Source organism: Poecilia mexicana, unplaced genomic scaffold (genome assembly GCF_051168715.1).
Source record: "Poecilia mexicana isolate PSO_F unplaced genomic scaffold, ASM5116871v1 scaffold_5, whole genome shotgun sequence".
Taxonomy (NCBI): Eukaryota; Metazoa; Chordata; class Actinopteri; order Cyprinodontiformes; family Poeciliidae; genus Poecilia; species Poecilia mexicana.
In genome coordinates, this window is record NW_028263374.1 from 14,902,105 (window position 1) to 14,920,402 (window position 18,298).

Consider the following 18,298-nt stretch of genomic DNA (forward strand, 5'->3'; position numbering starts at 1 on the left):
TGAAAATATTCAACCGGAAGTGGAGCTACTTGTTGCTAAACGGAAGCAGCTCGCTGTTGCCGCGTGTGTTGCAGGTTGGTTTTACTCCAGAGCTGCAGAGCTTTTAAACATATCGGTTTACTAGTTCAGTCCGTGGATTCATTGTAAAAACATAAATGTGTGACAAAGGTTTAACATGAAATACCTACTGTTAACGTGTGATTCTTCACCTTTATTAAATAAACAACTTATTATTCATTGAAGCTAACGTTAGCCAGCTAAGTTAATGACAGATTTATAGACCTGCGGAGTTGCTATGGCTGCTTCATCTTTCCCATCCTTAAAATAAGCAGCAGTAACTGGTTATTTGTTGTGTTTGTGCTTAGCTTGTCCCCACCTGTCACTTTCATCGCATTCACACCTTGCCTGGACAGAAGCAGACCACCGACCCTACTCAGGATGTCCTCTCAGGCAGAAGAGGCTGCAGAGCAGACCGCTGACACAGTGGAAGCACCCATCTCTTCATCATCCACTGAGACTGACCCCACCAGCGGAACCATCATTACCGTCACCGTCGGAGCAACCGTGCCCACTGGGTTCGAGCACACTGCTGCAGAGGAGGTCAAGGAGAAGATTGGAGTCGATGCTCGAGTTAGCAAAGATCGGGGCCGCATATATTTTCCCATCACTACCGACAAACTCTTCCAGGTAAAGGTTTTTCCTCGCCTTGCAAATTCAATATACAGTTCAATTTCTAGTGTGGCCAACCTTAAAATAATACTTCCCTGAAGCACCTTGTAATTTCTTGCAAACCTCTGCCTAGACGGCAACCCTGAAGGAAGGGCAGGTACTTCCCAGAAGAATCGGTTGAGTCAACAAACAAGAACAATCTCTTCCTTTCACCACCTCTTTTCCTAATGAGTAGGCTGCAGAAGCAAAGCCTTTTCTCCCAAAGAAAACATTCAGACTCGATGTTTAAGAAAACATTTTCAACGTTTGGCGCTAAAACGACACCGAAATCCGAACACGGTGTCCACAGCATGGTGCCAGTTTTCTTCAAATATGATTTTTGTTGAGGTGAATGAAATTAAAAACGGTTCCAAATACCAACCAGGGTTGACCCGCAATCATTCAGATTTCTGAAGATGAAGAGGAATTAGATTTTTCATCATCACAGTGAGGCGAACTCAATAAAATGTTGGAATGAGCTTGCCAGAGTTCAGCATTACATCAACCAGCAAATCTATGGGGTCACCTGAAGGGGCCTGTGGGCCAAAGGTGTCCCTACTGTCTTAACTTTGGCATGGCAGATTGCCATCCTCATTGAAAAAAAAAAAATCCTTAGAAAGCCCGGAGAACTATTGACCCAAAACTCATTAAGAGATTATAAAAAAGTCTGCTTCCTTACAGGCAGTTTTTAATAATTTAGAGGTTTCAACCTCTTGCATTCCTGCATTTACTTTTGACTTCTTAAAGAATCCGTTGACGTTGTTTTGAAGATCAGAGCAAGCCATTATTGTACAGCGTCTAAATGACTTTTTTTTCTTTGCTACAGGTTCATCTTTTGCGCTCCGTTGACAACCTGTTTGTTGTGGTTGCAGAATATGACCATTACCAGTTCAAAGAATCTAAGGTGAGCCTCTCTCAACTCTGCTCTCCCTGTTTAAGGTGCATATTAATTATTATCTCATTAACCAAGATTGTTGGTTTGTACAGGAGGAGACGCTGAATGAGTTGCAGGAGCTTGCCTCCAAACTTCCCTGGACTAACGCTCTCGAGGTTTGGAGACTCAACAGAACTCTAAAAAAGAAGAAGGGCCACCGCAAAGCCGGAAACGCTACAAGAGCGAAATCTATTGCCGAGCCCAGCGAAGTTCCTGCTGCTGCTGAGATCGAGCAGCATGAGTTACCTCAGGTGACGTCTCCAGACGATGATGACGCAAAGGCAGAGGTCACGCCTGACTCGGAAACGCGCCAGCAGGACTTGGAGGACGCTGCCCCGGAGGTCAAACTCATCAAGTTTCGTGTGACGTGCAACAGGGCCGGCGACAAACACAGCTTTTCTTCTAACGAGGCAGCCAGAGACTTTGGCGGGGCTGTGCAGGAATTTTTCCAGTGGAAAGCAGACATGACAAAGTTTGACATAGAGGTAGGCACGCTTGTTCAGACTGAACCGGGAGCTTATTAAATTACAGCACCCAAGCCAAGAAAAGCTCGGCTCGCTGAGGTAAATTCTCAAGGGATTAGCACGTATTTACTTTAGGGAGTTTCAAAAGATCCTATCATAATAATATTAGGTGACATTTTCCTTTTAGATTAGCTTTTTGTTTTTTGTCCTGGGGAGAAACCTATAAATATCTCTCTGCAGTGACGTTTGTGACGTAGAAAGTTTCTGAAGATTTATTTGGTTGTCCTTTAGATTCAAAGTTATAAAATCGATTTAAATTTTTGTTGTTCCTATTATTCTAAATTCCCACCGCTGCCCCTAAACCTTATGTTGCTGGTTAACGTCTTGAATGAAGACAATTCCCCTGCTTACGGAGCATGTGTCATTACAGCATTTCTCTTTTCAATTGTGTTCTGACTTGTTGCTCACAATATTTCCACTCATTTCCTTTGCCAAAATTGAGAAATGTGGGGAAAAAAAGTTATGAAGGAAAAAAGGCAATTGAGAAGTCAGCCAAATGTTATGAAGAGTGCTAACTTTACATTTGGAGCACAAACATCATCAATGTAAAGCAGTAATGGTAAAAGTAAAGTAAATATTGTCTGAGACTTAACAAACCAACACCCTGTGTCTGGATTTAAAAGCTCTTTGTTGGGGACCTTCATGTAACTACGGTAACAAAAGTAATGGAAGATAAGAACTGTGATTTGTTTCTAATGAGTTAACCCAGGGCTGTGCAGTTATTCAGACTTGTATTATTTTTTACAAAATTATATTTTTCCGATTTTGTAGACTCTCCCAACTCTCTGTGCAGCTACTTTAAATTTAAGATTGGAGTTATGGATGACAAACTAATTTAGCAAAATTATAGAACATATTTTGTTTAAAAAAAATCGTTATTGCTCTTCCAAACCATAAAATCAACAAAAAAATCATTGTGGATATATTTAACCTTGTGTCAGTATGGACAGGACCTCAGTTGACCCACATCCCCATGTTTGGCCAGACCACTTCAAGCTAATGTCACATGTGGTAAATTTAAGGGAACTTGAAATAATAATTTACAATCAGGCTGCAGCTGCAGAGCAGACATAGCATTTTGAAATATTGCATGGTCTTTACTGAATATAGGCACACAACTAGGTTCTCAAGAAGAAAACTAGATGAGAGGAGATTTGAACTCAGAAAACCTTTGATTTCATGAAATTAAAGGTTAATACTAAATATTTTTTATTTTGAATAATCTAATTCAGATTTAGACAGTTTAAGTGTGTTTTGTTTGCAGCTGTAGGTGAACAGGAATCAAACTATTTTGATTATAGTGAAGTTTCCAGTGTCATTAGCCAGCTGGAGTGCACAGATGTAATTCTTACAGTGCATAGCGCTGGAATAAACTAAGAAATAAGGAATAAAAAACCGGGACAGGGTGCAACTGATGAATAATCTTTCTTTGTTGCTGCTCGTGACGCCCCTTAATTAAATGCTACCCGCCTGTTTTTACTCAGTTATGCCATAAAAATGTCATAGCTTAAATAATCTTTTTTAGAAAAACCTTTCCGTAACATTTTCTTACTAGAATAATATTTAATGTTCTGCAGTTAGTTCTACAGAAAATAACGTAATCTTCTGTTGCAGGTTTTACTCAACATCCATAATGACGAGGTAGTGATCGGGATTGCCCTCACGGAGGAGAGTCTGCACAGGAGGAACATCAGTCACTTTGGACCCACCACTCTGCGCTCCACCTTGTGCTACGGCATGCTCAGGTGACTCTTGTTGTTTCAGGATCTGAAGGCCCTCATAACGTTTTATGTTTTCTGTCTTGCCATCTTCGTACAGTCAGGCATGTGGTGGGAAACAATAGCTGTGTAGGTTGACTTCGTATTTCTGCTCTGAATCAGTACAGGTAGAACCAGTGTGTATTTTTGTAGAACAAAAGAAACGTCTTTTTGTGCGTCGACGCTTATTGTTTTTTTAGCCAGTGTAACAAAATAGTCAGGTGACTGGTAGATTGACTTACAATTTCCATGAAGATCAGTATCAAGATGAGGGTATCTACTATGGGAACTATGTGCTGTTTTCAAAATAGTGTTAAATGTTGCTTAAATCTGTTAGTTAAGCAACATCTTATGTTCTGTAGGACACGTTGAGGTATTTTGATGTGTTTTTGCACAATTACACTTGTTTCATTTGGGTATAGTCAGTCTGTTATTACATGCCCTATGTTTGGATAAAGCGTTCTTCTCACAGCTGAGGACTGTAAAACTTGCATTTCTATATTTAGAGTCAACTTTATGCTTAAATAATCTTGTAGGCAGTGAAAAACTGAACTTAAATCCATGTGTGCAATCATTGTTGCTAGCTCAGGTAGCAAGGAGTTTTTTTTTCTTTGCACATTTTGTGAATTTTATTGCAGGAGTTTAATCGTAGAAGAGTCTGTGAGGCTTAAATAAGATGTACAGAAAGAGAAACAGGCCTGCAGCTTCACGGCTTCTCTACAGTGCTGTACTTTAAAGTGGAATAAGGATCTTTTCCACATATTCATCCTTTGTTTCACGACGTTCCCATCTGGATTGTCTGTTGCTGAAAAGTCTCATTTGAACACATTTCCAGTGAGTTTAGCAAACTCTACATGTTTCTTGTTTCAACATGAGGGATGCCTCTCAAACAAACGACTGGCTTGTAGATAGCATATGATGGTTGCTATGGCGACTTAGTGACTCCAAGATATCTCCCATTGATGCAGTTCTCTAGTAATGAGCTAAGTAGAGCTGCATTCTGAACGCTGTCAGGTTGTCTTTCCCATTTTGAAGAGTGGCTAAAAATATATGTGAAAGCTTTGAACACATGATTGTCACAAGCCTTTATGCCTGACATTTATTGCGTCATTCAAGCTGCTTTAAAAAAAAAAAAAAATTAAAAGCAATTTACCGGTTCAGTGAGTCTGTGATTCAAAAGACCCTTTTCAGATTCGTCTGATAAATTTAGCAGTGACACGTGTCATCAAAGTGCATGATGTCCTCTAGCAGAGTGTAAACAACGTGATGAGCAGATAACAAAGAGGGACAGCGCACACGGCGATGCTATGAATGGGATACGCGTTTTTCAGGCTTGCAGTTTTAATTGCCTTCAAGAAACTGGCAAGCAAAAATGTTTTAACTGGCAGCAGTTTTAGACTCGACTATTGTCGGAAAATCACAGAGGACAAACTGTTATGGGGCGAGAGTGTTTAATACCAGAACCGCTTTCTGTTTATCACATTCGGTCTTCTTGGAAGACAAACTGGTTTCTGTTGGCAGAGTTGGAGCAAAAAGTTTTCAAGAGCTTGGTGGGGTACACCCTTCCACAGCGCTATCGCAGAGACCTGCAAGCACTTTCCCACCTACAGCTGACAGAGAACCGCCATTCATTAAAAACAAACAAAAGACTTTAACTGAAAAGCAACTGAAACAACAAAAAAAGAAGAATAGCCTCAACTTCCCAGCAGGATCACAGGCAAATTTTTTCTGCAGTGAGAAAACAGCATATTTCCTTTAAAACAAGTTATATGAGGTGATTTAAATACTAACATGAAGGTATGGGTCAATTGAAAACAGTTAATTAGGATGCAGTCCCTTAAAACTCTTTTATGAAAACTCCAGAATAACAACTGTTCATACGTGTATTGATCCCAAAAGAACAAAGACAAAATCTCCACAAAGTTTTGATCAGTACATTTTACAGGGATGGACCGATTTATTGGCGCCGATTTCCTTAATTTTGGGAGATCGGCGATCAGCTGATAGTTACATGTGAAGCCGATCTTATCCACTAATTTTATCAATCTCAGCAAAGGTCTAAAAATCAACCACTGTGCTCTTCTGATGCAGCTTTGACTGACAACCGGCCCACTAGGTCACGTCTGCATGTTTGCAGTTAACAGCAGTCACCCTGCTGTTGACAACGCAGCGACTTTAGCGACATATAATCTGATCGGATTGCCAATTACCAATTTTAGAGATCGGTAATTGACAGTCAGACAAACTGCAATCAGTGCACCACTAATATTTCTTTACTTCCAAGACAAATCTGAACATCCACTTAACTTTCACACCACTCCTGAGTAACCAGTCAGCATTGAATCTAACATTAGGAACTCCAGCTAGCAGGGCCAGTGACACGCCTTCTCTGACACTTTTGGTAAAAAGCCAATTCATCATACCAAACTCAATTAAATTAGTCTGGACCTCAGTAAGAGGATGATAGACGTCTATCATGAGGATGAGGCCATTCCCAAATGTTTTATGATGTCTAGAAAAGCTGAATGATGAATCATTGCAAAACATCAGGAGATGTTGCTAACAAACCTGGGTGTGGCTGTAAGTGCAATATGTTTAAAAACTTTGGAGAGAAAAATAACCAGAGATGTCATCAAGGATCCCTGGGTCTCTGCCGAGCTGATTCTTAATGAGCTCACCTCGTCTGGACTTGATGTGTCGAGGAAGACAGTTGCGAAAGCTCTCCACCATGGCACACGTCAAGGCCAAAACTCCACTGCTGAAACGACGGTACATAAATGCCTGTGAACATTTGGAAATGTGTGATTCATTTGGAAATCTGTTCTTTCGTCTGATGAGACTAAGCTGAGTTTTTTGGGCACAAGCATGTTGTTTTTGTTTGGAGTAGGAAGGAAGAGGCCTTCAGCCCTACAAACTCAGACTGTGGTGTGTTTTCCTGCTTCAAGCGCTAGAAACCGTGTTTGTGTTCATTGGATCACCAAAAAAATGAGTGGCACGTTGGTCATTTGAAGAATGATTTAAATAAATCTGCTGCTTATGCTGCTGCTGGTTCAAAATAATGGCCTAACGCCTCAAAGTTGGTGACAAACCTGTTGAAGGATGTGAAAATCCAGACCCAACTCCCTTGTTACAATTCAGCACATCAGTGAAACTTAATCTTCTCCAACTTTGTGTCGAGTTTGTTTTTATTCTTTCAGAAGCAATACAAGTATGAACAGTTTTTATCATGGTTGTTTCCATGGAAATATTAAGAGTCTGTGCGCTTTGATCCGTTGGCTTGTACGTCTGATGTTAACTCTATTTGTTTTTGCTTGTTTGTGGCATCCTGGACTGATGTATGTCTCATTACAGACGAAAACAGTCCACACAATGTGAAATTTAAAGACTTGGCGATATAGGAGAGTTGGATAATTCCGTATGTTGTTAGTTATATAATAAACCAGAGAAAGTAAATCATAATTGTGCTGTATTGTCCTCTGATGTGTGTTGGCAGGCTGTGTAAACCTCAGGAGTCTGACATAATCCTTGATCCTATGTGCGGGACCGGAGCCATACCACTGGAGGTGAGGAACAACTCATGCAGCCCTGCATTACGTCATCTAACTCCACCAAACTCAGCCCTGCGCTCATTCAGGATGGGTGTGCAACACTGCATAGAGCTGTGGAAACACAACACCAAACGTCTCTGCATGCATGATGTCATTTTTCTGAGTTTCTGACAGTTGTTATGGAGGAGGCAATTGTAAACATGAAGAGATGAGGAGTGAAGGAAAACGTCAGAGTTTATCTGTCTAAATGAGCTAGATTTTAACCACTAACTTCTTGCTGCTCGGATTATTTACTATTTATGTTTCAGTCAAACACTGAATTTATAAAATTTAATGTAAAACTATGTAATGTGGTTAGATAAAACATGTCTCTTATGTTTTACAATCTGTTTACGGGTTTGTATGGAACATACCAACAAATTATAATATCATTGAAACATGTTAAGTTAATTTATTCTAGTAGTTTAACTCCATAGAGTTGCTACTGAACGTCAAAAAAGTTTTTTTTATTATTTGTGTTGGTCTGAATGTACAGTGGATCCCCAGTATTCACTGGTTTTACTCGAGAACTCCTCTAAGAACAGTTTTAATTTCCTATTTTAATAGTTTAAATACTATCTTAGCAGTACAGTAGAAGCAAATATATCTACACTTTTCCTTATCTCTGCTCTTGGGGATCCAGCCAACCAGCCAAAGAAAATAAACAGAACTCTGTGATTGGGTATTTCGCAAATGTCAGCCAGTAGCGGGTCATGTGGCATTGCTTCCCAAGCTGAATTTCTTTTGAAATTTTCACTTATGCTGTGCAAAACAAATATGCAAATTTTCCACACATATTGTGAAAAAATCCACAGAAATAGCTCTGAATACTGAACTGCAAGAACAGGCAGAAGTGCACTGTAGTTTGCAGCTAGTAGGACATTTCAGTTTCTCAGAAATGTAATATTATAAATAAGTTCAATATTGTGAACTCATGGCTCCGATCTTCAATCAGACAACTTGCTCAAAATATTTGTAAAGGTTTAGTGAGTCTTTAATTTCTTCTCACGTTTTGTAGGTTACACAGTCACAGAGCAAACAGCTGACTTTCTACTTGTCCGACTGAGTCCTTCCTCAGAGAGGAGGAGCCGCAATATATATATATATATATATATATATATATATATATATATATATATATATATATATATATATATATATATATATATATAAAAATAAAAGCACGGTATCAACACAGAATAATTCCCCAGCAGGATTTGACCAAAAACCTTTAACTACCCAATAAATAGTTAGAAGACGTACATCTTATAGCTTTAATCATTTAGGGCATCAACAAAAGATCGATGTTTTTTAACTCTGTTATTCTGGAGTTGTCGATGCATCTGGAACATCTCTATCATGTTGCACCTCATGTTACTGATGACGGCATTATGTTCTTCCCGCCATAGGGCGCTATTGAATTCAGTGAGTCTTTCTACATTGCGGGCGATAACAATGACATGGCAGTGAATCGCACAGTCAACAACATTTGTCACATCCAGAAAAGGAGGGCGGACAAAGGCAGGTGGGTGAGACCAACACACACAGAGAACATATTGCAACAAAAGCTCTCATTTTTGAAAGGCTGACTTGTGGTTCACATGAGACTTTCGTTTTTATCAGCAGCTCTTCCATGGAAATGTTGACTTTAGGTCAAGTAGCATTTTTTTTGTCATCAGGTCAGGATTTTGTTTTCACCTTTTAGGGAATCTTGAGTAATGTTTGTACTACACCAAAAAAACAATAGCAATTTCCTGGTAACCCTTTGAAAATCCCTGTCAGCCAGTATTTTGAAATAGCAAAATCTTGGCTTTAGTTGTAAATTTAATCTCTCATCAAGTGTTCACCTTCATATGACATTTTCACTTGAAGAAAGTATTCATCAGGGTTCGTTTTAAGAAATATCTGATCTACACTGTTGTGCTCTTGTTCTCCATCTTAGTTTTTAAGTCAGGCAGTGTGATGTTAATCTGTCCCAGTAAAGGGTTTTGTAAGTCTAGCCCAAGTTCTAACTGATTTTCTGCAGCTGTGTTTCACCAAACATTTTGTATTTTTTTTGTATTATAAAGCAGAACTATGAACATTCAATTGTTTGCAAATGTATTAATATCCCTAGAAGCGTTTTAGTTTTTCACATTAAAAGCACAAAGCTCAATGTGTTTTGTTTGACATTTTATCAAACAAATGCCAATGAAGGCAGTAATAATATTTTGAGTTTGTATTTTTATTAATGACTGGTCATTGATGGACTCTATTGTTGTTGGAGCTCCACTGTAAATTGGATCATTAATGTATTCTGACTGCTGCCAGTAACTGCTTGGATGGCATATTTATTAGAGTGTTATACCTCAGATGTTGGACGGTCACACTCTGGGTATCAACAATGCATTTGGCCGGTTGAATATGGGTCTAACTACCCCTAATTACCAGTTTGAATATAACTGAGATGCTAAGACTCATAAAAAGTGGAGGAGACATGTCTAACAGTAAATAAAGTGTCAGGAAAATATAGCTCACTGTTTATGTTTAATATAATCTACTCTTTTTTCAAGATACATGGAGCCCTTTTAATTAATAACAGTTAATGTTTTTATTAATTTTTTTCACATTTTCTTGCACACAGCCCATCTGCATTACCTATTGACACAGTGCAGTGGGACCTAAGCAATTTACCCATAAGGACCAGTTCTGTGGACATCATCATCACTGACATGCCCTTTGGGAAGAGGTACTGTGGCATTTAACGTTACTATGCAAAAGAAACCATTTAGCATTGTAATTGCGGCCTTTTAATAGTTTCTTGAACTGGAACAGATGTGGCACAGAAGAGAAGATCCTTTATGGTGCTGCACTAAATGCTAACTGGTGTAAATATGAACTCGGGTTTCAACATGGCTGCAAGCATTATTTCTGTTGCATCGCTGTAAAGTTAGCTAGAATCAGCTTTGATGCATATGGTGTAGGCAGATGATCATGTAACTGTTTTCTTGTGTCTGATTGAAGGATGGGGTCCAGGAAAAAGAACTGGGACTTGTACCCTTCTTGTCTCAGAGAAATGGCTCGTGTTTGCAGACCAGGCTCGGGGAAAGCCGTGCTCCTGACCCAGGACAAAAAGTGCTTTGCAAAGGTAACCATGCCTTTTATAATGTGTATGTGAGATATTTTTCCAGATAACGCAATGATATTTTTCCAGGAAGTTCCAAATAAATGCAAGTCCTGTCCTGCCAAATCTCCCTGGTACTAGGTTGTGTTAGTTTTATGCAAATGCTAAACCTGATATACGTACACAGATAACGCTTCGATATACTAGGACAGTGAGAACCGTTTGCAAATTGTGTTTGCATCAAACAAACCCACAGAAAATAAGCAAGCTCACTGTTGAGCTTGCTTAAAAAAAAAGCAATCTGAAATTCAGATCCTCACATTTGGACTTAAGCTCAGATAGTTTTGACTGCACAGATAATCTTAAATGGTGAAACATTAATTATTCTGTTTTTAGTATTAATTATTCTGCTTCACTGAATACTATAAAAAGTGAGTGGAGATAAATCCTTTTTCTATAAAGTCATTTTTAAAGCAAATGTATCCAAAAGTGAAGTTGTTCTTATGTTCCTGGATGAATGGTAGAAACTAGATTATTGTCATCACTTTGATAAGTTTGCTTGAACTTTTATAAATTTCACTTTGACACAATACACTTCAATTTATTTCATTGAAATCTAATAAGATTTAAAACTCAGAAGATATAATTTATACGTGCAAAAGCAGAATAATATGCCAGATCCAAAATAACGATCACTTAAATTGGCAAAATTACTGAATTCACTTTTGCTATCAATATATCTTTGGTTATTTTTCATGTATGTCTTAAATTTAAATCATCCCAGTCTTAAACGTGATCTATAATGCTTCTTTGAACAGATTAGGATAGGTCTATGAGCTATACAAAACATGTTTTTACTTTTTTAGCAGATGAGATTTCAATCCGGTCAGTTCTGCCTATTTTGAGCTGCTTTCAGATTGAACTGTTTAGGGTCTCTTGTCACTTTAAATCCAAACAAACTGCTGCTGGCCACACCCCTCAACCCAACATTTACACATGTTCATGAAAATTACTGCAAACCGATTCGCAGTCTTACAACTGAACATCTTTGAAATGCTGAAGAGCCTCCTGCACAGCCAACAAGAATGCAGCAAGTAGTTTCTGGACAGCAAGTTAACAACAAAACCCTTGTCTTTTCCAGCAGCCATTGGACAGTAGTAAAATCAGCTGACGAAATGTGTTGGATCTCTATTTGGGTTGCTAGGTGGCAGGTTGGGCTTGGCTGTGGTTGTCAGGTAACCTGCCGATTGTGACTTATCAGTTGGGAGGTTTTCCAAAATGATTAATTTTCCAGCCACCAAAAATCATAAATTTATTGCCAAAAACCAGCTGGGTGTTTGTTTTTGTTGCACTTCAGCTGTTTTTAACAACAGTTGACACCCAAATAGAAGCACAAAGACATGCAAAATGGGAATTTTGCATAATAGATCGACTTTAAAAGAAACGTAATTCACTGAATCATGCAGAACGCCTGCAGATAAAACAGACAGCAAAACAATAAGGGGAATTTGTTTCTGGGTTTTTAGAAACGAAGCTTTGCTCTAACGTCAAGTTCAGACCACAGAGGTTTCAGTTTGGCTTTGTAGCATGCTTATCTTCTTATAGCATTCAAAGTTATTCTGAATTCACATAACCCAAGAGCAACCTTACTGAAGGGCAAATAACACTGATGTGTTGATTTATTCACTGATTTGTTTGTGCAAATTCAGCAAAAGAATTTCATCTTACAAGTCCTTCCGCATTAAAAGGATAAGAGACGTTCTGCTTGAGGTCAGTAATGGACACCTTCTGAACAGAGGACACAAAGCTGTAGAGGAAGAGCCTTACAACCCCTTTAAAGGTCTGGAAAATGAAGAGTTAGTGGCTACTTAAGATTAATTAAGAGAGGGATTAAATCATTTAGATCTCTGCTGACCTTAGCAGTGAAGGAGAGCGCAGCAATGTTAACTTGTAACAATTATAATACCATCTGCCCACTTTATACACCAGTTACTTGTTAATGCACCTACCAATCATATGTCAGCAACTACAAAAACATTTAAAGACATAGTGACGATGAAGACGACTTTCTGAAGATCAAACTCAGAACGAGGAAGCAAAGTGATTAAATGTAGCTTGATTTTTGGTTCTTGATGGACTGATCTGAGTATTTCAGAAGCTGCTAATCTATCAGGATTTTCCACAAGCGTGTTTATAGAAAAGGATTTTAAAAACGAGAAAATCTCGGATTAGCAGAAATTGTGTGGAAGGAAGAGTCGTCTTGATGTCAGAGCACACTGATCGAGTCTTGTCAAGTTATGCAAAACCAACCTGTGAATACACAACCTGCTGAACCTCGCAGCAAAAGACTAATCTGGATGTCGCTAAGAACAGAAAACTGTGGCTATAATCAACCCAGACTCACCAGAATTAGACAACAACAGATGAGGTAAAAAGTGTAGCTGATGGATCTCAACTTCATCTGCAACTTTCACATGTTAGGACCAGAAATTGGTGTAAATGATATGAAACCATGGATCCACCCTGCTTTGGTTAGTCAGTTCAGGCTGGAGCTGCTGGACAATATGGCTGAAGAACTCTTGATAAGCTTTTTGTTTTAAATAATTCTGAAATACTGATGCACTGGTGACGTGACCTTTTCCCGCTTCGTCCCGTTTCCTCTGAGACTGTTGTACTCATGTTTTCTTTTCACTCCACCCCATTAGTTGCAGTAGTTGTATATTTAAGTAGTTATGAGGTAACTGTTGCTGTGCAAGCTACTCAGGTTGTTGCTAGGCAACCAAAAAGTGAGTGAGTTGACCTTGCACCCACCTTCCTTACGTTTGAAGACCTTGAAAGTAATAAAAATTACCTTCAAAGATTCTCTCTCTCATTATTCTGGCAGTTAGCAAATAGAAACAAATTGGTAATCCTAATTGCCCTGAGATGAAAAAAGTGCATATTTGTCTTTTTTATTTTTTTTTTATAAAGTTTATGTAAACCGCCGGTTTAAACCGTAGCTGTCTGTGAGAGGTCGAGTGACTACATCCCCCAGAATGCAGTTTGATTTTAAATTGTATTATTTAATTATACTTATCATGTGTTTATCATAATATACACTGCTCAAAAAAATAAAGGGAACACTCAAATAACACATCCTAGATCTGAATGAATGAAATATTCTCATTGAATACTTTGTTCTGTACAAAGTTGAATGTGCTGACAACAAAATCACACAAAAATCATCAATGGAAATCAAATTTATTAACCAATGGAGGCCTGGATTTGGAGCCACACACAAAATTAAAGTGAAATGTTCCCTTTATTTTTTTGAGCAGTATACATTGTTATGCCTCCAATCACCACATCTTATCTGAGTATTTTTGCTCACCATGTTCATCCTTTAAGACTACAGTCCTCTGAAGGATATTTCTAGAGAAATAATGCAACACATCACCTGCTACGTATTTTCATCATGTACTCCTGTAGCCTCCGCTGTTACCAGAGCTCAACTAATAAAGCAGATTTGAGATGATCAGGAGATTAGGATCATGTAACTAAATCTCTGTAGATTGTTGCAGACACCTTATTTAACAAAAGTCACAAGGATTTAAGACAGTTTTAAAGACAATAAGAGAGCTGCCATTGTTGTCTAAACACATCCAACATGATCGATCTTATTCTTAAGGAACTGTTGACAGGTTACGCTCCACCTTTTACCGACACAAAGTAGGTCTTAGGACATTTTAACCTGAACTGCTTCCATTCATTTGTGCTCGTAAATCTAGGAGGGACAGTTCAAGTGTTACTAGGTCATAGTCTACTATGTGTTTCAACCTGAACAAATTTCAGAAATACCTGGTGTTGACCTCTGTCATCACCTGCCAGGTGATGAAGCCTTGATGATGCTTCTCGAGTGTCTTCCAGTAAGATTTCATCTGATAAATGAGAAATCAGCCCACAGGGAAAATTTTCCTTTGGAGCATCAAACCCACTTAACCCTGAGGGCTGAAGATGGTTGTGACTCCACAAGACAGTTATATTAAATCTAATGGATGGCGGTGAAGAAACGTTGGCACTTGTTTTTAAAGCGTTTGTCCCTTAAAAAGTTGATTGTGTTTGAAAACAGAATTGAAACAGTTTACATTGTTGATGCTAAGATGATAGATTAGCTGTTGGTCAGATTGCGTGGTTGTCTGGTCCCATTTCCTTTGACATTTATGAACTCAGTCATTCATGCACACATTCACACACTGATGGTGGAAAACTACTGGATTGCCTCGCACCTGGCCCAAGGACACAGAGATGGAGATGGACGGAGGCCGACCCGGCAGCCCACTCCTACCACCATCACCAACGTTGGAGAAGGGGGTGCAGATAATAGATGCAAATGTAGAGTAAATAACTTGCTATGAGGTTGCTACTTCATTGGCAAAATCATAATATTTGATCTTTTTTAACTTTGTTTCATTATAGTCGCAAATGGCATTGTATTTTATTTGGATTTAATGTGATTGACCAAAACAAAGTATTTGATGGTGAACTAAAAGGAAATTTGTGCCTTTTTTAAGATGCAAATTTCTAAAGCATAGTGAGTATTTGCATTCTCCTCTGCTGAGTCGCTGCACTTTCAACCTCAAGTTTTTCAGGCCATGTCTTTACCAGCTTTGCACATCTAGAGATTGAAATCTTTGCCCGTCACGCTTTGCAAAGTAGTTTTGTCGTGTCCACAAACACTCCTTTTCAAACCTTAACACAGACATCCACTTTAACACATGATTGGAAAATGAAGAATTTAAAGAAGCAAAACGATGTAATGCTAAATAATATTTATATAAATTCCAGATTTTACACTGAAGTATTTCAGCTCAATATTACTTTTGATGCTGAGTAGGAAAAGGTATGTTTACAAAAGGTAACCAGCAGTAACCTCACGTCAAAATAGTGTTGAGGTTACGAGTTGCATTATATTATTTTTGAGGTAGATAGAAACTTTAAATCACAAATTGATTTTATACTTTAACAGAGGAAATGCTGATGTTTTTTTTTTTTTTTTGTTTTTTTTTGCAACAGCCTTTATGTCTGTAGCAATTCCACATCTCTAAACAGCCAAGCATGAATCAGCTCGTTGTGAAATGCTCTACAAATAACCACTAAGCAGTCAAACTGCTTCAGGTCAGGTTAAAGTCAGCCTCATGGAAAGACCTGTCCTCCCCCTCTGACATCTGTTTACGCAGAGCTCCTCTTTCACATAAAGCAAACGTTTCGTGTGTTGGAGTGCCCTGACGAGATTTATTTTTTCCTTCCAGGCTATTTCAAGAATGGGAGGTCTGTGGAGGAAGCTGCACACTGTTTGGGTGAATGTTGGGGGTTTACATGCCGGGGTTTACCTCCTCAAGCGGACCGGAGCCGTGTTTGGCCAAACTTCTGAGGACGTCCATGAATCAAGAGGGAGGGGTGACGCACAGAAGGATGAGAGAGACGACAAAGAACTCTGTTAACTTTAATCCAGCCTTTCAGTGGCGTAATATGAGGAGATGTTGGGATAATCTGCTTACATGACCTCAAATTGTTCTCAAGCATGCCAAACAGATTTTTATTTTATTTTTTGCTTTGGGAAGGAAGTTTTTATGTTCAGCGGCACTGAATCGGTTTGATTGGCAGTGATTTCATTTGTTGTGTTCAGGTAACAGGAGTCGTCTTCGTCAGACCCGTCAGATCTGATGTTCCAGTTTTACAGGATCTGAAGTTTTCCATTTCACTAATAAAGATCCGTTGAGGCTCATGTACAGGAAGTTGTCAATCTTTCTCATCAGTAGGTTTTCAACGGATGTTTTTAAATAGGTTAGTGTTTCATCACGACAAAATGAAAAGGTCTGGAACAGCTCATCAAACATCTGAAGTGACGGAACAGGATTTTTTTCACATAAACACAATCAGATTTTGGCCACCTGAGGTTGGAGAAGTGTAACTAAAAACATGCTGAAAAGTAGAAATTGTTCTTTACTTTGAATAACAAGTTGAGTTGTAAAACATTTTTATTCATTCAGTTCATTCATTCAAATATTTCTGAAACCAGATATTTACATACACAGAATAAAAGGACACAACCGATTTTTATTTATTTTTTTCTCACTCTTGACATTAAATCCAACTAAACCTCTCCTCATTTGGGAAATTAGGATTACTAAAATGATTTTTATTTGCCAGGATATGCTGGTGTAGATTCTCAATCATCCAGAACAAGATGCATACTACTTCTTTTGAACGAGTGCCTTCAGTTTGTAACCTTCTGATTGGTTCATTCACCTTTTTTCAGGTAAATGCTGACACACCTGTAAATGTGTTGCAAGCCAACACCTCAAACACGTCGACTCCTTGAGTGACATCATGGAGAGAAATCAGTAAATAAACAAATTCAAATATAAGTAGCCTGTGAATGCAAAGCCGTCATACCCAATAGGAAGAATTGCTTCAGTCCAACAGCATTGCATCAAACCTAGAACAAACATAAAACACATTGTGAAGATGTTTGCTGAGGCTGGAAAGGAAGAGTCGCCATCTACTCTGAAACAAAACCTGTTGTGACATGGTTGGAAAAGCAATACTGTGCAAAACTGGATTACAGTTGACAAATGCACTTTTTGACAACAATAATTTCTTTTTTCTTTTCTTTTTTTTGTGAAAACTTCCCCTTAGGTCTGATGAAACAGAAACGGTAACTTTTGTTATATTTGTGGGGGGAGAGGAAAACTGTCATCTCAGCAGCGAAGTATGTGCGTGGCAGCATCATGCTGTGTGAATGTTTCCCTGCCGGCGGGACTGATACACCTTATCGTGAGGAAATCAATTTATGTGGAAATATTGGAAACATTGAAGCTTAAAGATTGTGCATCAGTGAGTCAAGTAGACAATCGTAATATCCGCCACATAAAATTAATTAACAAGTGGCCTAAAGCCAACAGAGCCTTGTTCTCGGTCAGGAAAAAAAAAAAAAATATGGGCAGAGCTGCAAAGTTGTGCGCAAGCAAAACAGCCATCAAACCCAACTTGTTTTGCACCAGTTCTGTCCGGAGGAATGGGTCAGAATACCAGCAAGCTACTGTGAGAAATGTGTGGAAGAAATCTTTAAATGTTTTTGAAAGTCATACAGTTTAAAGACGACAAAAACGTCAGGAAATGAATATAAACTTATGAATTCAATTTCTTTTTCTTAATGTTACACAATAAAGAGAAAAAATGGCAACCCTTATTCAGCTAAAATAGGAAACAGCATGTATAAAGTTTTTTTATATATATATAAAATAAAAATGAAATGCAAATATTAGTTCTCAAGATTAAGTTCTAGTCTACTGACTGCAATTTTTAGGGGGCGGGGGAAAACTTGATTGTCATTGTTTTATAACTGGCCAACACCTTGTTACATCAGCAATAATGAAGAGACACTCATCTCCAATAATGAAGGAGGAGATAAATGTAGCAACACTGATGAGACACCGCATGGTGGAAACACGATGGAGAACATCAGATCAGTGCAGCTGAAAACCTTTGAGACAGAAACATTTGGTAGTCGTTCAATCAGGGAATCTATAAAAATGGCAAATTTGCGTAGATCTGATTTAGATATTTAGTCAGTGTCACCACATTTAGGCTAAGCGGTTTTTTTCCCCTGTAACTTTATTTTATTTCAACATCCAACACCAGTG

At 38.5% G+C, this 18,298-nt stretch overlaps 1 protein-coding gene across 1 annotated transcript; it reads left to right on the forward strand.

Annotated features, from left to right (window-relative positions):
• thumpd3 (THUMP domain containing 3) lies at positions 1-16,381 on the forward strand. The gene is made up of 10 exons (XM_015008993.2): positions 1-74; positions 366-687; positions 1,535-1,612; positions 1,696-2,127; positions 3,781-3,911; positions 7,417-7,486; positions 8,920-9,035; positions 10,134-10,238; positions 10,514-10,637; positions 15,902-16,381. Exons 2-10 carry the CDS (start codon positions 439-441, stop codon positions 16,091-16,093), a joined length of 1,497 nt encoding a protein of 498 aa, XP_014864479.2. The 5' UTR covers positions 1-74; positions 366-438; the 3' UTR covers positions 16,094-16,381.
• Positions 16,382-18,298: the final 1,917 nt, after the last annotated feature.